The following is a 23,087-nucleotide window of genomic DNA, read 5'->3' on the forward strand; positions in this document are numbered from 1 at the left end:
ACGACTATTAGAGAGCTTCGACCTCTGCCCGGGGTCGACTCAATCATCCCAATCCCCCACAATCAGAATCGATATTGATGTTGAAAGTTTTGCTCTTTTGTGAGCTCATCCCGATCGAAAAACGGATAGAAAGTGAGAGAGGCAAGGAAGAGAGGACAGATTGCGCTTTGAACCTGTTGAATGCGAATTGTATGAGAGATGGAGGATTGACACGGTGTTTCAAAAGACAATATTATGAATAAAAAATAAATCTTTCACATTTTAAAAATTAGCAATATTTTTTAAAATTGTATTCTGCTGTTTATTCGAAATTTCCACTAAAATGGACACCACACAAATAATTATCAGTTTTCTATGCGTTTTGATAGGTCGCAATATTGCGATCAGTAGCAATTTTGAAGTGCAAAGTGGAAGTTAGTGGGAATTCGGCAATAAAAAACATTTTTGAAATTTGAATTTTGACTGCCACAAATTTTATTTACCGACATCAAGGGTTAAATTGGGTCAAGCGGGTGGGATTAAATCACACAAATTTCAGCATTTTGTGTGACCCAATCTTACTCTTAGACCCAATGTTACCACTGATGAAGATACATATTTTAGATAGGTTTTTTTTTTATTTAAATTAAACCAAAAATGAGCTTAGAGCAGATTTTTTCATCTGATTTACTGCATTTTTGAACGAAGTAGTTAATATTTATGACCAGTTTTTTTTTATTGTTGAAAAAACATTTATCAGTAGAACGTAATAAGTACAAATAGTTTCTTGAAGTTCAAAAAATCAAAATGCGAGATTAAAATTCGTCAAAATCCAATGCAATGATTAAAAATAAAAACAAAGTAGGATATTTATGTTACCCTATTTTCCTTCAAAAAATCAAACTTAAAACCTTGCTCTGAAACTCAAAGAGCTTAAATTAGTGGAATCCTCGCGAAGATGATTTTTTATGCTTCAAAATGTCCAAATAATCAACAATATTTATAAAGCTGATAATTTTACAGGCGGGACATAACGTTAGAAGTATCGTTACCGTTATCGTAAAACGATAATTTTGTAGGTGTTATCCGACGATAACTCATCCACACTTCTTATTTAAACGATTAAACTAATTTATGCAATTAAAAACAAAATTAGTGTAAAGTACTAATATTCGTGAAAGTTCCACGAAATATGGTATTTTTGTTTAAATACCAATAGCTTCAAAATTTTCAAAATGGGTATTAAAAATTATGTGCAGATTTTTACTTCATTTTTTAGTTTTCAAAGTAAAGTTCTCGAATTTTGGATATGAAATATTGAATCAGAAAATTCTTAAAATTTCATAATTTGCAATATGATTATCAAACAACACAAAATTTTGTATTGATTGCTTCAAGAAAAGAGTTTACGGCGTAAAAAACATTTATTTTCAAAACCAGAAAAAGTTTTTTAAGACATTTATTTTTTTATCATTTTATTTATCATTTCATCATTTTATGTAATAGAAAAAACTATACTCAATTTTACCAAACAGGAACAAATTATGGAAATTTTAGTTAAAAAAAGGTATTTCGTGGAAATTTCATCACTTTACACCCAAGTAAAACCCTATAGAAATATTTTTCTTTGATACTCGTTTTGCAAATTATGGAAATTTCAGTATTTACAAATAACACGGCATTTTGTGAAACTGTGAGATTTTTACAATTTTACCTCTAATGAAAATCAATACCGTCAACTGGGTGAATCAGGACTTCAGTCCGATTAGGGACAGCGGCTTTAGAGCAGTAAAAGCTTAACATTTGGAAAATGATACACTATTTCTGTTGTTCTGCGTCTATTCTATCCGTAAAAAATATCCAAATATTGTGCAGTAACAAGGCTAAACCAGCTGTACCAATTCGCTTCCTGTGTCCTCATATGGTTAATTATGAAAATTTGATTATTTTCATAAAAATACGGTATTCTATATACGTTTTTTTTTCTAAAAATGTATTTTCCCTAATAGAGCACTCAGCTAGCAAAATAGTAGTTTAGAAATATGTACTTAGAACTAATCTCATTTCTTCAAATCTCTGAATTGCAAATGTAACATCTTTGAGCAGAGCTGTTAAATTCTAATAAAACACACATTCTAATTAAAGTTTTTTAGTACTTTACTTGCAAAATAAAAAAAAATGTTTTTTTTTGTAAAACATTCTAAAGTTGGAGAATTGTTGGTTTGAGTACGCTCATTTTGAGATGTTGCTTAATAAGTAATTGTTGGTTATCAGCGATGTTTAGAAAAAGAGTTGTTCAAGTAAAGCAATTTGAACGCCTTTTCAAAACAGTTGTCAACAGAAATACAGTATAAACATCCCCTTGTCATGAATTTTATGAAAGTCATCGCAAGCTGATTGATTTAGGTTCAAGTACAATGTTTTGTTATGAGATCTTAATAGGACCAAATCAAGATTTTATGTTTCGTCTTGTGGTAAAAATATCTTAGCTTTAGAAAAATATGATTTTTTGTGCGATATTTATTCAATTCATAAAAATATGTTTTCGAAACACCGTGGAGACACCTGCTGGTGACGAACAACGGAACTGAGTCCAACGTAGAAGAAGCTAGAGTTGTGAGCTTTGATGTATATGGATTAAACTAGGGTGTGGATTTGTAAGGATACGGTGCAGAAGGTAAGCTTAATGTAATGATGGATATCACATCGACGTAGTCGTGCTATCATGTCGCACCCGCCATTTTGACGTTCCGAGAAAAACGCGTTTTAATGTTTGACCTTGAATAAACAAAAACTATAGCACGCATTGTAAACAATAACAAACACGTTTTGTTTGGTTGACCATTCTGTGCATTGCCCCGAAGTTTGGTTGTATTTGGTTGCCGGAGTCCCGAGTTATAATTGCAAATGTTTACGGTAGTCTCACTTGTACGTGCGTCAAACGCATCCTGACCTGAAATCCCTTTGCCCTTTGTCGCACTTACATCAATTTTCAGGGAGTGACAAGATAGCACGACAAGATTGAAACTACTTTCATATGAAAAGTGACAAAAATTTTCGGAGCATTTGTGGTTTTCATTGAATATCTCAGGATTGAAATCGAATTTTGGGGATCTGTGAAGGTCAAAAGGTGAGGCATTGTGAGCTGCACAAAATGGTGTTCTTAACTCAATTTGGTCCAAAATGCACGTACGACAAGTTAGCACGATGGCGACGACATGTTGGTTTTGTTTGACGAAAGTTCCAGGAATGGAAAAGTTAGTGAATGAGTTGATAAGAATAGATGGGACAGTAGGTTTTGAAAAAGTATTGAAAAAATGATGAAACTAGAGCTAGAGCTAAAAAGGGGGAAATGGGGTCAACACGAACATCTAGTTGAGCTTGGTCACTTAAAACTAGGTTAAAATAGTGAAAACAGTTATAGAGAGAGATTAACCACTAAATGTAATATTGAGTGATGGGCACTTTCGTACATAATTGTTTCGAGTTTGACTACTAGAATTTCCATTGAAAATAGACTGTTGAACCGGACTTGCGGCACCGGAGCCACCACCGTAACCAGTCAGTTGTCTTACCATGCCGGAACCGAGCTGCTGGAGCAGTCCGGATCCGGAGCCGAGCGGACCCGAGGACAGCACGGTCGAGGTTCGGCGGCTTCGGATCGACTGCATGCTGGACGAGAGCAGGAACGGCACGCTACTCGACGTATTTGGCATCGAGCCGCCCTGTGGAGAAGATGATCGAGAAGAACAAAAAAAAAGACGCCACAAATACAGAGATGGACGCGGACACACACACAGACAGACACAGACGAGAGAAAGGGAAGAGAAAAGAAAATTTCATTAGTTCAATTACAGGGAATAGTCTGCTGGAACGGAGCACGGAGTCCTCATCGAGGACGATAGAGCGATGTAGCGATGGACGATGGAGGTGGATAATTAGAAGGTCAAATCAGCTGGTTTCATTTCGACTCGTTTTACCACTTGATGAGCAGCGTTTAGTCGTTTAGTTCACGTACTTGAACAAAGTGACCGCGATTAAACGCAATTAGAAACGAGAGTTTTGTGGGATTTGCGAGATAGTTTTTCGTTCGTTTAATTGGAAATCATGTAAATTGATTGGATGACTGGTAATTTCCATTCAAAATACATTGTCATATTGTTTTGAATCTACCATCTAATTGAAATGTTATGAATGAAAAGCAGTCCAAAAAATACTTTTGAAAAGGTGATATTTTTTTGTTAATTTTGTTTGATTTTGCTGTAAAACAAAATTTCTGAGGTAAATCCTCTTAAAGTTTAAATTTTGTGAAACAGGTTTTTTAAGTGTTATCTAGTTAGCCCTAATTGTTGTACCTTGGAAGCTATTTGATCTATTTTGAATTAAAAAAAATAATACTTCCAGTGTTTTTAATCACAATCATATTGTTATTAGAAAATCAAGGTAAAAATTTTGAAAATGTACAAATTGATTTTAGCATTTTCAAATGGTTACTCTTGATTCTTAAAGATTTAAAATAATTTTATTAAAAAGGAAACGAAATTTGATTTTTCATCTTTCAAATATTTTTGAAATACTGTTTGATAATTTTTAGTTTTATTTTCCAAAAATATTAAAATATTCATATCTTCATTAGCAGATTTTGCATTCTAAACTTAAGCGCAAAAGATGCAGTCAGTCTTCGAAAACAATTAAAAAAATCGAAAATTATACGTATTGCAGGATTTTTACTATAAGTGAACAAAACATTAGGATGTTTACCCATAGCCAGGATTGTTAAAATATCAAAATATCAGCTCTCAGCAACTACAATTATCCCGGCTGAATATTCATGCCTCAAATACAAGTACTCTTCTCTCCTCATTGAAACTCTCAGCGCCGAACATAGCCGAACACGTTTTCGTGTTTACCCACTCGCGATTGACATTTTCCTTTTCTCTCTCATTCTCGCTTCCACGATCATCCTACCGCAACAGCGTTTAACCACAAAAGCCGCCACAAAACCAAATTTGCAAACGCAGTTTAACGGGATGTCATGCGTGGTCGGCTCCTAATTGCCATCTCGCGTTCTCTCATTGCAGTTTTCGGAGAGATTGAGAGACTCAGCGGTGAGAGCGCATAGTCGAGGAAAAGGGAAGGAGTGATAGAGAGAGAATGACATCGCTGGGAATCACGAGACACAAGAACAGATCTCACAAGCTATAGTGACGGCCGCTATACTCTCGGATATTTTTGGTGCAGAGATTATCTATTGATAGTTTTTTTTATCACTCATTTGCAACACTGCATATAGCCAATAGAATGTCGTCCATTTTGGTAAAAAGCGACAGATATTTAAAAAAAATTGCATGGACTTATATTATCAACAGTTTTTTTAATCACACTCTTTCCGATTAGAAATCTGTTTTATGAAATGCATTTTAAAGTTTAATTTTTAAATATTTTACTTTCAATTTATCTTGTTAAGTTTCTGCCTTCACCTTCTATCATTACCGCCTTTCTAGCTTTTTTCATAATTTTATAATATTTTTTTTAAATTTTTGCTTGATTCTCACTTTTTCTGCTATAGAACAATACCATTGTCGAAAAATATGGCATAATCACAAAAAACCAGTCTAACTTCCAACCCCACAATTTCAAAAAAAAAAAATGATAGTTCTTCTTTCCAGTGCTTTAAAGGATTAAACATTGGATTGGATGAGATTTTTAAAGAATTTTCAGATCGGAGCGCACTTAGAGGCGGGGTTGAGTTGAAGCGGGTTAATTGTGATGAATGATTTCTATGAAATTTAAGTGCATCTTAATTTCTGTTCAACTTGAAGTTTCAACCTGCTAACAAATAATTCAAAGGAGACGCATGGTGTTTCAAGTAGGTAGATCTTTCTGATATGCATCAATGCTTTGAACCTTCAACTCCATAGGCTGCTGGGGATAGTTTTGTAGGATAACATTTTCAAGAAAGATGATATTTTGATTTCGAATTGTAAGTAGGTAATAGTAATATTCATGACAAACAATTATAATAGAATACCGAATAGACGCTGATTTGACCTTCCAAGTATCACGTATGATATTATCTGATTGAAAACGCAGTTCCTCATTAGGATGACGTGATTTTCGCAGTTTCGTTAAAAAAATGCAGCTTATTTACGTAGCATCCATTGATTGATTGCATTACCAACAACACTCATAACGCGTGATTCTAATAGATGTATATGACTACGGTAGCAGCAACATCAGCGCCAACACTAGCAGCAGTATTACATTGTTGCTGCATAACTCGCAATGAACAATGCTGTCATTCTTAATAGATGAAGAAGAAGAAGAAGTAAAACTAATACAAAAGCTCATATCACACTAGAAGAATGGTAAAAAAAGAAAAGTAAAACGAGATCGATATGATCGCACTATTGAAAGTAACCCAAACTTGCGAGCTTCAACTCATTCCATAATACAAACACATCATACAACTGTCTTCATACCGTATACACAATGTGGCAGCTTCTATCGATATATATATGTGAAATACCAGCGGAGATATGTACTTAAGATGAATGTTGGGAGGGGAGGTGAGTTGAGGCAATGAAAGGTAAAGGAGTTGAAGTTTTGACAGGACAATGGTTGATGAGTTTGCTCTATTCTAGTGTGGCTTGGTGAGATAGCGTGTAGGACAGGAAACTCAAGAGATGTTCGGAAAGTTAGGATTTTGGGGAAAAAAGTGTGGCATAACTGGAAATTTTTCAAATATTTATACGCTTTCGGTGAAAACTTTGCCTTTCACTCTAATGAACTGGGTATTCCTGCAGCTGCTGTGCAGCCAGAAAGTCGTCACCGTTGTGATTTCTTGGCGCAGGTGGAATTTAGAAAGTTGATTTCAGGTTTGGAATTGGCTTTTGGATTTTGGAGATTTAGTCAAACTTTTAGTTTGACTTTCTTAAAACCTATGCTCGAATCATACCTAAGCTCAGCTCGAAATGTCAACATGTGAAAATAAAACATGACGTTTACTTTCAGTTTAACTTTTATGCAGTGCATGTCAGATTATTTTGCTGAGAAAGCGTAAAAGATACTTGAGTTAAAAATAACCAAAAAGTATGTTTTAAACTTCATTTTCTTCGCGAGTTTGAATGTAAAAGTTGAACAAAAAGCGTTTTTTCCTATGACTTCTTCAAATGATTAAAACTATCAAGGTAGAAAAAAAACTAAAAAGTTTCAAAAGGAAAAAGTTTGGCGATGGGATGAAGGGGGAAGACAGAGTACTCACGATCATGCTCCGTGAAAGCTATGAAGGAGAGAAAAACTCATGTTTACGTTTACATGAAGATGAATGTTTGGTACGCGGTTTGTTTGGCGAAAGACAACACAGAATGATGTGGTGGGAACAATGTCCTTTTGTTTACAGTTTTTGGGGCGAGACAGGTGAGCAAACATAAATCACAGCTAACGGGGAAACGATTTTGGGAGTGGGATGGTGTTTTTGAGATGTTTGGTTTAGTTTTGATGTAACACACAGAAACATATCGCAAACGAATAGTAATGTTTGAATTTTAACTTAATTATTTAGGCATATATTCAAGCAGAATTCGCAACTCATTTATCAAAATCCGATTTAATATAAACATGATAAAATTACAACAAATATTTATAAATTGTGTGCATTGCAAATTTTGCTTAATTACTCATTCATCAACTTCACAATTTTGTTTGTTAGGGTTTGATCTTTTAACATAATTCTCCTTGAAAGCAAAGTATCAAACAAACAAACAAATCACAAACAAAACCAAAATTAATCCAAACAAATGCAAACAAACAGACAGATAAACGAACAAACAAGCTCTCTAACGGAGCCAAAAAAAACACAGTAAATGATGCTCGAACTTCAAAAGTTGCTGAATTGAACTAGCACAATCAAAACAAATTTGTCAACATTCACATTGTTAAAAGCTGTAAATATTTTTCGCCTTTTTTTCCTCAGTCAAAAAACCGCAATTCTAAAACCTCACCGGACGGAAAACAGAAACAGCAACAAACAAACACACACACACACATCGATCAACTGTGCAACCCACAAAAAGTTTGTGCCTGCATGTGTTTGTGTGCGCACTGGAAGCGGAAGCATGGCAACAACCGGAACCGGAAACAGCTAACAAAAATAGCGCAGCACTCCATCACCGGACGGACGGACGGTCAGCGCTGAATCGACACGACTTGTTGCGGTGGACGGCCCAGAAGAAGGAGAAGAAGAAGTTTGACCGAATCGATTCGCCGCAACCGGGAAATGGTAGGCAAATAGACCCTGTTCTAGCAGGCTAGTTGAGTTCTCTGGGAAATCGCGTTAGACGGCATCCACAAGAATATCCCAAATATTGCCAATTTATACATTATACATTTTCAACTACAGAAAACTAAAATTTTGTGACCAAATTGGCGAAAAGACTTGCTAAATGAGACCCTTGTGCATATTATTTTTTGAAAATATATCATCCATAAAATGAAAATAAAAATCAATCTTCATTGATGACTCACTATCGATCTGACCAAACCTATTTAATCTAACCCTAGAAAAGGGTTGCCTGGTTGCCAGATAAATGTTGCATTGCCAGATTATTTGAGTGACAACTTGAAAAAAATATTTTCTTTTTCTCCCAGACTATGTTGAATTGATATGTATGTTATTAACCCTCTACTGCCCAAATTTTTTTTTCGAAAATATTTATTTTTCCCGTGTTCAGAGGTCATTTTGAGCAACTTTTGTTCTACGAAAAACTTTACTTCTCTTGTTTAATGTTTTTCTTGTTTCATTTTTAGTATTTTAATTTGCATTTATCTTGTTTAGTTTATGCTTGTTTTTGGTAGTATTTGGCCTACTCTACCACCTAATATAATTACATTTCACCTATCTATTTTTTTCATGTTTTTACAGTCACTTTTTCAATTTTTTGCATGTTTTTCACATTTTCTGCTATAGAATGGCACCATCATCATTTAAATTGCAAAAAAATGCGTAGAGGCATAGTCTGGGACACTACAAAAATTACTGCAAACTTATTTTTACTGAAAATATAGAAAATGTTAGTAAAAAACACAGCCAAAGTTGACCCCTAAAAAAATTACATTTTTAAAAACATTGGCAAAGTCACATAAAACAAGTTAAACTTCCAACCCTGAAATTTTCTAAAATTTTAAGAGTTCTTCTTTCCAATGCCTTTTAAAGATCAAAAATCGGTTGGAAAATTGATTTTTGTCGATTTTTTAGATCGAAGCCCGTCTAAAGGCGGGGTTAGGTTGTAGAGGGTTAATTTAATGAGAAGAGGCAACCACAGAGTAACACCGAAGGAACACTGGCAATTTATGATTGATTCCAATCAGAAAGCAAATTCAGATTGAGCAAAAAAATAAAATAAAAAAGTCAAAGTAGTTATGTCACAGACATAACCGGAATGGCGTAGACTTACGTAAAATTTAGATATGTGGACATGTGGGTTTTCCATATATTAATTTGAAGAATTAGCTATATATATTGGAAGGAACACCCATTCGAACGGCAAAGAGAGGAAAGAAAGAGACGAAGGAATTTTAGCGAGCCGAATGGGGGGAGGGGGAGAGGGGGCATAAGGGTTGAGGGCGAGAGTAGCCTCAGAAAGCTGTGCAATCCGTCGCCCCCGAAGACCTAAATTTGTTCCTGAAATTTAAATTCAAATTAGCTCGCTGCCTCGTCCCGGGTGGGACGAGGGCAACTCTTTCAACACTAGAATTTGATGAGACGTAAATCTTTCAGAAGCGCTCGCCGCGAATGCGACGAGCTAGTTGGATGTCCCGATTGTTTAACAACCAAGGCTTGACCCACGAGAGGCTTTTCGGCGGAAGGCAGCAGGCGCGCGCCTCATCTTGTTGATGCCTCGTCCCGGGTGGGACGAGGGATGGGGATTGAAGCACCTCCGAACCACAGCAACCACGAAAGATCCTAACGGTCCGGCCATCGAGAGGCAACTGGCTGACGGTGACGACGAGAAGGCGATGCGCACTTCTTTTCCAGTTCTGGTCCCTCTCTCCTGCTGCTGCTGCTGCTGCCGGTCCGACGTCTGAGACGTGAATGATGGAATGGGCTCTGGCGCACGTTCTTATGTATGATTTCGGCCCGCTACTTCCCCTCCTTTTTCGCGACCGACACTCGGTCGCGTTGCTCGGATGATTTTCCCCTCAAAATAGGTACTTGACATTCCCGTCCGTGAGTGGGAAGCGCTCATTTTGCTTGCAAAATCTCTGCATTTTGAAAACATTTTAAAACATTCAATTGTTTCAATAGTTAAACTATTTTGCCAACAATGAAAGTTTTATAGCAAATTGCTGAATAATTTTCGAATCGAATGGCACATAAATCGTGTCGATTCGATTAGAGGGAAGGAAGATATAAGCGTTTGACGGATGACGCAGTAATCCAGGGCCTTCGGCCCGGGTTTTTTGGAATGACACCCCAGTACCTTCGACAAAGACGTAAGTCTACGTCAAAAATAATAAATAACATGGAAACACATGGCTTAAACTACTCTACCTCTGGTCATAGCCGGTATTGATCAGCATGATTTGATAAGTTGCGAAACGAGGAAAGACTTATCTTATCGGCTCGTGGATGGAACTCCGGGAGGTCCTGGTCAATAACGACAACAGCGTTTAGCAACTATGCTTATTTTTTTTAAATTGGCTTTAACTTTTTGTGGGCCTACCATATGAGCCATGGCTTTACAAGTCTCCATACAAATTTGTCAGCTTTCGATACAAAAATGGTACGTAAATATTCGAAAATCTTTTGAATTTATTTTCTGATAGATTTTTTATTGAAGAGTGTACTGTTTTCTGGAAATAACCACTTGATGTTTGATTGCAACTTAAAAAATTGCCCTTTTTCGATTTTTAAAAATAGTAACCATTTGAAAAAACGTTACTTAATCCACCCTTAGGTGGTTGGTGCCTTCCTCTCATTCAAAGGGTAATGCTATCCAAAATAGACACGCTCGTGGGAAGGTCTATTAATTACCTATCCAAAGATAGGTCGCATGATATATTTGGAATACGTTTTCATCTAAATATCTGAGAACTGGCCTCCAAAAAGTGTATAAATAACACTTAAGTGCTTATAACTTTTGATAGGGTTGTCAGATCTTCAATGTTTTGGACGCGTTGGAAAGGTCTTTTGAATACCTGTTCAACGACGGGTTGCATGATAGATCCGGACAACGTTTTCATTGTGATATCTGAGATCCGGCTTCCAAAAAGTGCATAAATAACACTTAAGTGCTAATAACTTTTGATAGGGTTGTCAGATCTTCAATATATTGGTCGCGTTGGAAAGGTCTTTTAAATACCTTTCAAAAAATGTATAACATGCCAGGGTTTCTTACAAAAACCACCCTTTTTACAATCTTCCGGACTTTAGTCAAAATCGTTTTTTTAGCATAACTTTTGAAGTACTTACCTAAACTGCAAAATTTTTGATAGCGACTTATGGGACCCCAAAACGGATCGAATGACGTCAAAACGGACAAAATCGGTTCACGCAATGTCGAGATAATCGAGTGACAATTTTTTGATCAACATCCAACCACACACACAGACATTTGCTCAGAATTCGATTCTGAGTCGATAGGTATACATGAAGGTGGGTCTAGGAGGTCTAATTGAGAAGTTCAGTTTTCGAGTGATTTTATAGCCTTTCCTCAGTAAGGTGAGGAAGGCAAAAATTCAAAGAGTTCAAAAAATCCAAAAATTAAGTCTAAGCAACTTTGAAGATTGTATCTTTGGTTGTCACCTAAACAACCCCTGTTCTATAATGCCAGAATCTCAGCAAATAATGGTCAAATTTTCAATATTTTTGAAGTTTTTTGATCCTTTCGAAAAGATATTTGGGAAATATTGGAATCAAGATTAACATTTCAAAAGGGCGTTTGAAATGTTAGCCTAGATTCAAAATTTTAATTATTTCCTTTTAAAGGATCAGACAATTTTACAAGTGTTTAATTTGTGTTAGCAAGAAAGCAAAAAAACAACCTGTCTAGTTTAAAATTTTATTTAAGTCGCATAGAAGCTTTTTCAGAATCGGCATCCAGTTCACCTTTAAAATTAAAACTGCAGTCATTTTTTTGGGGTATCATTTCCATTATCAACGTAAAAACTGTGCTTCTTTATGGCTCAATTTAAAAAATAGGGCAGCGAATGACCAAGAAGGTTGAAGCTGCTAGAAATAAATGTATTAACAACAACAAGTAAAAAAATAGAAAAATTAAAAATTTCGGATTTTGGGAAATGATTTTTATTTTGTAAAAATAGTAAAATCGGCCATTTTTGTATGGACAGTTGCCAAAATCGACGGCTTCATTTGTTATAGAGAAGTCCCAACCAAAGTTGAGGCCAATTAAAAAATACAAAAATAAAAATAAAAATGCACAAGTCGGCCGATTCGTAGAGATTATTTCATATCAAAAAGTGCTTAGAACTTCACTTTGTTCTACAACTGAATTGCCACGTAAAAAAATGATTTTTGAATTTACTCTGATGCTGTTGATAACATTATTCGTAGAATAAATAGATTGTGAGTTTGTCGTTAATCACTCTCATCTTTAACCAGGTCAAAATTTACCTCTTCCTGTTTTCAAAAACTATTCTCAAGACATTTTTTAATTTAACTATAGAGATTTTACACTTCATTGCAATCGTCTCTTCAAAGTGGGTTGTTGAAAAGGAAATAAAAAAATTATATCACTTTTCAGTTATTTATATTTTAAAATTAATAATTCTTTTTTTTTAAATTTTATCCTAGATTTAGATTATTATAACTCAAAAATTTAGTTGTGAGTTTATCATTTGTTTTGTACAGTTTGCCAGGTTTGTCTACATCTTTTTTCTTTCCGGATTTCAGTCATTATCTTGATTAGTTTATCATAATAAAAATATTCTTTTTAGATGTTTTCATTACATTCTTGTTCAGCAATCTCTTGTCGTTTTGTAGTTGCTTCACAATCTGCATCCCAATATAGGGGAACTATACCCTTTTTTAGCCTATTTCTATTATCGGCCTATCAGCACTTTGATCATGAATTACAGCTTTCATAAAGTGTTTTTGACTGATCCAAAGTAATAAATAGCTCAAATAAAAGTGAGCAAGAGACTCTCCATTGTTGATACATCTGAAAATGTGGATTTTATAGCGAAAAACGGCGAAAGTGATGAGGATTGGTCGAACGGCTTAGAGTGATTAGGGGAAATCCCTACTTGTAAACACTTTTCAAGACATCAAAAAAACATTTTCTTTTGAAAAATCTAATTCACACTGAATTTACACTGGACCACTGAGCTTAAAAAAGGCACACTGAAAATTTTGTTGAACTTAGGTCTAATATAAATTTTGTTTCTAATTTGAATCTAAAAGTTGTATCTTTTTAACTTTTTCAAAAGATACCTTTTTAAAGATCTGGAAAAAACATTTCCTTAAAAAATTGAGAAGTATCTGCAGGACAAATTTTTTTAAAACATTGATGTTTGGAACAATACTAGATGAGATACAGCCTCTTAAAGAAAACGCAAATATTTAGATTTTCTGAAGCAAAAGAACTGGGACTTTTTGGGTTTGTAACAAGTTTAGAAAAACTGAACAATTCGATAAAAATTAAACAATTTTTAAAATTTTACAAAGAATTGTTTAGATACAAGCCATTGAGTTTCCAGCAGAGATTAATTTGGAACTCGATATAGTGCACTTGTTTATGGACAACCCCCAGGAACCTCCAATCATGGAAATTGCCTTTCAACTGAAGGGCAAACAAAAAACGTTGCCACTGATGAACCAACAGGTTTTTTTTTTTGCTGCGGAAGGAAAATATTGTTCATCAGTTTCGAGAGGCAAAAAACGAAATGGGTGCTGGTGTAACCCTAGTGAACCCTAGTAACGATCGTGTGCGATGATTGAACCATTTGTCATGTGTGATGTGGTCAACATTCTATGAAACCAATTTGCATGGCATCAGGTGCAGCTTCGACCTTGTTGGTGGTTTCAGGATTTTGTAAGAGCTAGAGGGAAACACTAGCTTTAAGGGTTACTGAAAATTAACCTTGAACTTGGTCGTGTTCTGATGAAAATCTTGTAAAAATATCTTTTCCGCTCATGAACAAATTTCTTCACATTTCACAAACACTTCTTGCGTTCATTTTTGGTACACCCGAACCGAACTCCGCTGACATTTAGTGCTAACCTAGCCACTGACACTCGCTGTCAGCTCTTCTGCCAACCAATGGTTAGCTCTTCATACTTGCAGTTGGACAGTTCACGCTGCGCATCACCAATACAGCTTGACCTGTTTGGGTGAAGATTATACGAGTCGCATGACATTTTCTGCCACAGTTGTCTCTTATGGGTGTACAACAACAACATTGAAATTGTGCGTATCTGGCATTCCCTGTAACATGAGTGCTTAAAAGCTCAGAAAAGTGAGTTTCTCGAGTGCACCAGTAAGTAACCAACAACGATTGCGCTTGGTGCTTTCGGACAGCATGGCCTGTCGTAATACATGTATAATAATAATAATCAAAGACGAGCACAACATTCATGACCATATGGGCTAAAAACGTCAAAAAAGGGCATTCTCGGACAGGCACAAACATTGAACGACAGTTTGGTGGAGGATTTTGCGATCCAAGGGTCTGCCCCCCAAAAAAACGGGTGCAACAAAGACATGGTTCTTCCGCGGAAGGAGTTGGTTGTTGGACAAAACGTCACAGACAATTCGCGAGCGCAAAGGTGTCGGATTTGTGTCACATTCAAACAGACACAGGCAGGACGCGCACGCACACACACAGACACGGAGGACACACATGGCTCGATGGAGTTGATTTGATTCGGTGCTGTAGTTTCGGTGGGCGTTTGAAACTTACTACGTAAGAAGCGGAAGTGGCAGGCACTGAAAGGCTCGACCCGGAGCCGCCCCGAGCGCTGAAACCCTGCAGTTTGGACATTTGAGTTCAACGGGGTTTGTTTTGTTTTGTGTGTGTTTTTTTTTCGTTTTGCAGAATCAGCAATCAATATGCGTGGGAATAAAGAGCAAAGAAATGAAAAAAGTTTAATTAATTCGAAATAAAATGGAAAGTGAACTGAACTGAAAACCATTGTTAAGCTTTGAGGCGGGTGAAAATGAGTTTTATGCTTCTGTGAATTTTATCTAGAATTATTTAAATGTTTACACAATATTTGTTTACTCGATTAGTTTAAAAAAGACATTTTGGGTGAATACTGTACAAAACTACTCATGAATATTGATTTCAATAAATTATAAGTGAATTAATAATATTCTACTGTCAAAGAAGTTATCTACCACATCAATTCGAACAATAGAATTATTTAAATTTATGAGGTGACTATAAAATGCTTAACTGTACAACACCCCTTAATAGCATTTTTTTTGTACAGTTTCCGATTCATAGTTGAATCTTCTAAAATTGATCTATTCTATCAAAACTCAGTTACTCTGAAACCTAGGTCTCTAAAAACATAAATAAAGACTTTTGAAAGGTTCCAATCTACAACACATGAAGCGTTTACAACGGGATGTTTCGCGATTTGGCGGTAGAAATTTCGACAAACATAGAAGCGTAAAAATGTGCAAGCAGTACTTACAGTCGGTGGTGAGAGATTGATGTTGGAACTTCGTCGCTCCTGGGGACCAATGCTCGAGTGGCGTCTTATTGGCAGACCACCGCCAGGAGTACCACCTGTAGGGAGGACCATTTTGATTTGTTTATAAATAGCGCTTGGATCTGCAAAAATTAAAACAATAAATTCGGGACTAGCAATTGAAAAGAAATAAAGATGTGAATTTAGGGCCATTCTTAGTGATAGTAATTAATTAAAAATTTTGATTCATTTTTGCAAGTCCATTCACTGAAAATCTTGCTGATTTCTGAATTTGCTGATTTCTCTAATATTCATAGGGTAATTCTCCGCCAACTCACACGAAATCGGAAAAAGTTGCCCCGACCCCTCTTCGATTTGCATGAAACTTTGTCCTAAGGGGTAACTTTTGTCTCTGATCACGAATCCGAGGTCCATTTTTGATGTTTCGTGACGGAGGGGTGGTTTTTTTTGAACATGCGAAAAAAGAGGTGTTTTTCAATATTTTTCAGCCTGAAACGGTGATGAGATAGAAATTTGGTGTCAAAGGGACCTTTATGTAAAATTAGACGTCCGATTTGATGGCATACTTAGAATTCCGAAAAAACGTATTTTTCATCGAAAAAAACACTAAAATAGTTTTAAAAACTCTGCCATTTTCCGTTACTCAACTGCAAAAAAAATTGGAACATGTCATTTTATGGGAAATTTAATGTACTTTTCGAATCTACATTGACCCAGAAGGGTCATTTTTTCATTTAGAACAATATTTTTCATTTTAAAATTTCGTGTTTTTTCTTACTTTGCAGGGTTATTTTTACCGTGTAACAATGTTGTACAAAGTTGTAGAGCAGACAATTAAAAAAAAAATGATATGTAAACATAAGGGGATTGCTTATAAACATCACGAGTTATCACGATTCTACGAAAAAAAGTTTTGAAAAGGTTGGTCGTCGCTATTCTTGCCCGTTCATGCTTACCCACGACAGACACGAACGACGAAACAAATGGTACGTTCGTTTGAACAGCCAGTGTGGCACTGAGTGTCGCACTCGTCGGTGCCAGTTTTGGTTCAAACGAACATTCTTTTTCAGTGTGCATGGAACTCGCATGAAACTGAAAAAATATCGAGTGCGGCACTAGAGTTTCAGTTCCAAGATGGCGGCGAAACTCGTGCGGAACTAGCGCGAGTTTCTTCAAAGAAACACTTTGACAGCTCTGAGTGCGGCACTCAGTGCCGAACTAGCCATCAAACGAACGTACCAAAAGAGAAATGCAAAATGTAACTTTTTCAAAACTTTTTTTCGTAAAATCGCGATAACTCGTGATGTTTATAAGCAATCCCCTTATGTTTATATATATATTTTTTTTGTAATTGTCTGCTCTACAATTATGTACAACATCGTTACACGGTAAAAAATAATCCTGCAAAGTTAGAAAAAACACGAAATTTTAAAATGAAAAATATTGTTCTAAATGAAAAATGGCCCTTCTGGGTCAATGTAGATTCGAAAAGAACATTGAATTTCCCTTAAAATGACATGTTCCAAAAAAAAATTACAGTTGAGTAACGGAAAATGGCAGAGTTTTTAAAACTTTTTTAGTGTTTTTTCGATGAAAAATTCGTTTTTTCGAAATTCTGAGTATGCCATCAAATCGGGCGTCTAATTTTACATAAAAGTCCCTTTGTCACCAAATTTTTATCTCATCACCGTTTCAGGCTGAAAAATATTGAAAAACACCTCTTTTTCGCATGTTCAAAAATTGAAGGGGTCGTACCACCCCTCCGTCACGAGATATCAAAAACGGATTTCGGATTCTTGATCAGAGACAAAAGTTACCCCTTAGGACAAAGTTTCATGCAAATCGAAGAGGGGTCGGGGCAACTTTTTCCGATTTCGTGTGAGTTGGTAGGGAATTACCCTATAAATACATCATTACACGGAGAATAATCAGTCCTCAAAATCTTGAACAAGCGTTCATGAAATTCGGAACCACGAGCAAAATGTTAAAATTTTTCGTCCTCCATTTTTCAATAAACGTACAGTCCGGACTCGATTAGCTGAAGGCCTTGGCAAAATTTCAGTCCGAATTATGGAATGACAAAGCATTTTTTTTTCGTTGTCTTATTTTTGATTGTCGAGCTTAAGTATGATCCCTTGACCACGCTAAAGTTATTTAGATTTTTTTTAAATCGAAGGGCGGCCGAAACGGCGGTTATGAAAAAAATGTAATTTAATAGGTAATCAACTATTCAAATTAGACTAAAATGGGGTCGTAGAACTCGAATTTGATAAAAAAAGAAGAAAATAAAGAAAAACGAAAAAAATGTTTATGATTCGATTATTCGATTCCCATACAATCCATCGGATATTCGAAATTTCCGATAAACGAGGCTTAGCATAATCGAATTTGGACTATACCATGCAACTCGAACATTTGGCTCTGAAGTTCATGAACACTTGTTCACGATTCTGGGAACTGATTTTTCTCCGTGAACTGATACAAATGAGAAAACATTTCTTGGAACTTCTTTTATCAATACAATAAAAATAGCAATTAGACTCTTTTGTCAAAACAATGGATTTTAAAATTTACGGATGTTAATGTAAAATGTTTTCAAAAGTTATAAACTACTCACCGGGTGACGAGGCGCAGGACGGGGCGATCCGGATCTTGGGCGTCATGAGCGTGTTGTCCGACAGCCGCCGGTTGGGGAAGGCGTTGACGACCCGCAGGAAGTTGCTGTCGGGGGACGAGGGCGATCCGCCGAACCACCAGCTACCTAGAGCACCCGAACCTGTTACAAAGGGGTTATCCAACCAAAGAACAACAACACATATAAGAGCATGCACACGTCTAGCCGGTCCAATACCTCTTCGGGTACCTGTCGAGTTCTTCCGGGCCATGTCCTCGGCGCTGGACGTCTTACGCTGGTCGATGCGCAAGTTCGGGATGTTGAACTGCTGCACGTTCATGTTGTCCGACGAGAACTGGTGACGTAGGGGTCGATGCCGGTCCGGCGACGGAAGCGACAGGTTGTCCAGCTTCAGCTTGTTCCGCTGCTGGCGGTCGATCTGGTCCAGCATCTCTTGGAGCACCTGCCAATAAGAGAACCAATAATCAACTTCAACAGGTCGCCCAAGCCAGTAAATCCCGCAACCACTTGCCTCTAACAGGATCATAAATTGTTCGAGATTTAGCGAAGGATTCACAGTCTGGGGCAGCAGGGTGGGCATCACCTTCGTGGCCATGGTGTTCACGGTGAGACCGTACTTTTTATCACACAACATAATCCGGTAGATATCTGAGGGGGGAAAAGTGGAATCGGAAAGAGGCCATTAACGTCGTTGGTCACCTCCGTTGTGGACTTAAGATATTTCCCAGAATTGCAGTTTTCCGAAATGGACGATTCTCAGAATTGTTTGGCAATTTGAAATGTTAGCCATTTTTGCAAAGGTCTCTTCTCGTCAAATTTCCCGACGAATTCTAGGAAAATGTCTATTCATTCTGAGAAAGTGAAATTCCATCAGTTGAACCAAGTGGAATGTTTACATGAGGTAAATGAATAATTGCCCCAATCTGATAACGCAATTTGTCGTCCGAATTAGTTTTATTAGTCAATTATCAACATTATCGCGTAATTTCCAGTCCATTAGGTTTTATTGGAACCGAACCCGGGCAATGGCAGCGGAAATTCCGCCGGTTCGAGTCGAGTGAATATCACCATCGAGCGAATGTTTCCACGGGCCATGAACCGCCGGGAGGAAGCGTGATAATTAGAATTTATATTATATTCCGCCCGGGGCAGGCCCCACAGGGTATTCCACGACCCGCTCGGCGCGCAGTTACTGCTCATTAGCATGCATTGCGATCGATGGTCCCGGAAATTATTTCCGCGATGGAAAACGGGGTTGAAAACAAGACGAATGTGAATTGTGAAAGTGGCGGGTTTTCGCAGAGTACAATTACTTTTGCAATATAAAATATAGGTTCTTGCAGACATGTGATACGCGAGAGTTTATTTTTTTCCGTTATTGCGCCGACTTTCATCCACTTGTTTGAAATACACGTGTTGATACTTTTTCGACACTGTCGTGCTAACTTGTCGCACGTCACTTTTTGACGTTTCGAGAAAAACGCTATTTGAGTTTGACCTTGACAAAAGTTAGAGCACGCAATGTAAACAAAAACAAACGCGTTTTGATTGGTTGACCACTTTGTGCATTGTTCCGAAGTTTGGTTGCCGGAGTCCCAAGTTACGATTAAAAATGTTTACGGTAGTCGGGCATGCACGTGTGTCAAACGCGTTCTGACCTGAAATCCCTTGCGCCAGTGTTCACACTTGCATCAATTTTCAGGGTGTGTCATGATAGCACGATAAGATTGAAACTTCTTCCATGTGAAAAAAGACAACAATGCACGAAGTTCGGTTTTAATTGAATATCTCAGGTTTGAAATAGAAATTTGGGGATCTGTGAAGGTCAAAAAGTGAAGCATTGTGAAGTGGAGTTCTTAGCTCAAGATAACAAGATAGCACGACAGCGACGATTTATTGGTGTTGTTAGGGTTGATTTTACCATTTCCTCAAAAATCGTCACGTTTCTGTTTAAATTTGATGGCAAAAACATTAAACATTTGTTTTTACCAGTTTGTCCATGCTTAATTAAATGGTAAAGATCTCCAAAAAATCGCTAATTGCATCAAAACGAGGTAAGGCAAAATTCCGCGTAATTTCACTCATGCTGTACTCGTTTCAGTCATAACACGAACTGAGCTTTTTCCAGGCACTTGAGGTAATCAGCTGTAACGTTGCATAAAAGCACCATTATTCTCTGTGTTCTGTGGGCCACGTGGCTTCGGAACAACACAGCAATGCCTCACGGCTGAAAATACATTATACAAACCGATGTAGCGGTTGGGCACATGTTGAATACATTTGCACTTATTATTTTATGTGTTAAGCCAAGACCATGGCTATTTTTTTCAATATTCGCTAGAAAAATTCTATGCCAAAATCGTACAATTCGAAACCTAACTGTTTCGGCCACCCCGGTTGGACATCTTCATGATGCTAATGGCCTTCACGGCACTCTAGTGGGGATTCCGGGAAATTTCTTGACACAAACATTTCGGACTTTTGCTGCTGGAGCATTAGAGAGAGCTCGTTTGCGAAATGAAATGCCCCACTGTCTGGATGTTGCGGGGATTGTTGGCCGGCTTAGCCACCTGTTTCAACTGGCGCCCGGACTCGAGCTGGCTGGTTTACGCCCCGAAACCGTTGATGCATAATGATGACACCGCCCGGTTCCACACTGTTTGGAGTCACATAATGGAAAGCAAACATTCGTTCTGTGTTCTCCTAGAGGGAAAGTGAGAGCTTAGCACGCTTTTCGTTGGATGTTCCGCCAGAAGATGCTGCCTCATACATAATACTGGAAGGTGGCTTGTACAATAGAAACCCATTGTCAGCCAAACTGACAATGTGTGTGTTTTAGCACATGCATGAATGAGAATGGGCTTCTTTTGTTTGGGATAAGCCTATTTAAAGAATTGTAGTGGTTGGCATTCATAAATGTTTGACCTTCAAGAATTTTAAAAGAAGAGCTGCTGAGTAATTGATAATTTATACTTACTGACAACTCGTACAATAATATCCGGATCGGTTAACCTAACTTCCAGCAGCAAAGGAAGTACTTCGTCTATAATCTATAAAAATACAGCAATTGGATGAAGAAAAGAAAGATATTTTCATATTATCGGAAAAACAGTCTGTAAGATTAAAATAACAAAACATTTACATTACCATGCATTTAAAGTTATCAATATTCGTTTAGTCTGTTAACACAATGTCACGATTTTACAGTTTAATTTTAAATTATTTTAAATCAATTATTTCAATAACAACCTTCATAGTGCAAACTGCCCAAACCCACCTGCGACTTGTCTAGCTTGTCCAGCGTCCGCTCGACGCACTGCAGCACGTTGCCCATGATCTTGAGATCATTCTGGTTCTTCTCGAACACCGCCTTGAGCTTCGGCAGCACCAGCTTCTTGATCGTGATGTCGTCCAGGTAGTCGTACACGTTCGTGACGGCCACGAGGGCGGCACTCTAGAGAAATAACGGGGGAAAAATAGGTTGAATAAAGATTCTTCAATTTACCATCAAAGATTGACCAATTGATTTGACTCAGATCAAAGTTATAGCAAATTTAGTTCAAATGTTCACGCTTTTATTTCACATCCGAAACTTTTGCGTATTTCAGTAGCCCATTCAAGACATTTGAGCAATTCTCTACCAAAACCGGAAATGGATTTTATTTGTATTTTTTGATTTGGCTCAAACTTTGTGGGGGCCTTCCCTATGACCAAATAAGCTATTTTGTGTGATTGGTTCATCCATACAAGTCTCCATACAATTTTGGCTGCTGTCCATACAAAAATGGTATGTAAATATCCAAACAGCTGTAACGTTTGAGTGAATTTTCTGATCAATTCAATGTCTTCGGCAAAGTTGTAGGTATTGTTGAGGACTTTTGAGAAAAAAATAGTTACACGGAAAAAAATTGCAGATTTTTTAAACTAAAACTCAATTTCCCAAAATATTTTTTTTTGATTTTCGAGATTTTTTGATATGTTTTAGGGGACAAAAATTCGCAACTTTTGAGCCATAGAGAAACATGGTCAAAAAATCTGCCGCCGAGTTATGAATTTTTGAAAAAATTGTGATTTTTGGAAAAAATCGAAGTTTCATGCAAAAGCAAGTTTGACATTATTTTTAATGCAAAATTGAATTTGCAATCGAAAAGTACTTTACAGATTTTTTGATAAAGGTCTCCGTTTTCAAGATATAGCCACCGAAAGTTTGATTTTAGCGAAATATTTGTAGTTTTTCAATTTTTAAAAAAAGTGACCATGAGTGACCATTTCTAAAAATATTTTTTTTAAAAAGTTCAGAAAATTTGCTATAAAATTGTCTAAGAGACATTGAAGATTGGACCTCGGGTTGCTGAAATAGAGCCGCTTTAAGAAAAAGAAACACGAAAATTGAAGTTTTCTTAATCTCACCAAAACAACCCACCATTTTCTAATGACCATATCTCAGCAACTAATGGTTCGATTTTCAATGTTAATACATAAAAAAATCGTGAAATTTTCCAATCTTTTCGAAATTTTTTTTTGAATTTTTTTAAATCAAGACTAGCATTTTAAATGGGCGTAATATTCAATGTTTGGCCCTTTTAAAATGTTAGTCTTGATTTAAAATTTTCAAAATATTTTTTTCGAAAAGATCGGAAAATTTCACGAATGTTTCATGTATTAACATTGATAATCGGACCATTAGTTGCTGAGATATGGTCATTAGAAAATGGTGGGTTGTTTTGGTGAGATTAAGAAAACTTCAATTTTCGTGTTTCTATTTCTTAAAGCGGCTCTATTTCAGCAACCCGA

At 36.7% G+C, this 23,087-nt stretch overlaps 1 protein-coding gene across 16 annotated transcripts in view; it reads right to left on the reverse strand.

Annotated features, from left to right (window-relative positions):
- The window catches only part of LOC6038221 (SCY1-like protein 2), a 160,702-nt gene that overhangs the window by 25,728 nt on the left and 111,887 nt on the right, over positions 1-23,087 (reverse strand). For 6 of the 16 annotated variants that reach the window (XR_005278399.1, XR_005278398.1, XR_005278397.1 and 3 more), the window contains exons 11-19: positions 21,571-21,747; positions 21,271-21,343; positions 18,805-18,941; positions 18,510-18,735; positions 18,276-18,434; positions 15,641-15,735; positions 14,902-14,967; positions 7,244-7,261; positions 3,555-3,704 (exon numbers count right to left, since the gene is read on the reverse strand). Coding sequence is in view for 12 of the 16 variants with exons in the window: in XM_038262281.1 (XP_038118209.1) it covers positions 3,555-3,704; positions 7,244-7,261; positions 14,902-14,967; positions 15,641-15,735; positions 18,276-18,434; positions 18,510-18,735; positions 18,805-18,941; positions 21,271-21,343; positions 21,571-21,747 (1,101 nt within the window). In the remaining 4 variants the exon portion in view is untranslated. Of the gene's footprint in view, positions 1-3,452; positions 3,705-7,243; positions 7,262-14,901; positions 14,968-15,640; positions 15,736-18,275; positions 18,435-18,509; positions 18,736-18,804; positions 18,942-21,270; positions 21,344-21,570; positions 21,748-23,087 lie in introns of all 16 variants that reach the window. The other 10 variants (XR_005278396.1, XM_038262270.1, XM_038262274.1 and 7 more) reach the window with 9 other exon arrangements.

The sequence above is a fragment of the Culex quinquefasciatus genome, chromosome 3 (genome assembly GCF_015732765.1).
Source record: "Culex quinquefasciatus strain JHB chromosome 3, VPISU_Cqui_1.0_pri_paternal, whole genome shotgun sequence".
Classification (NCBI taxonomy): domain Eukaryota; kingdom Metazoa; phylum Arthropoda; class Insecta; order Diptera; family Culicidae; genus Culex; species Culex quinquefasciatus.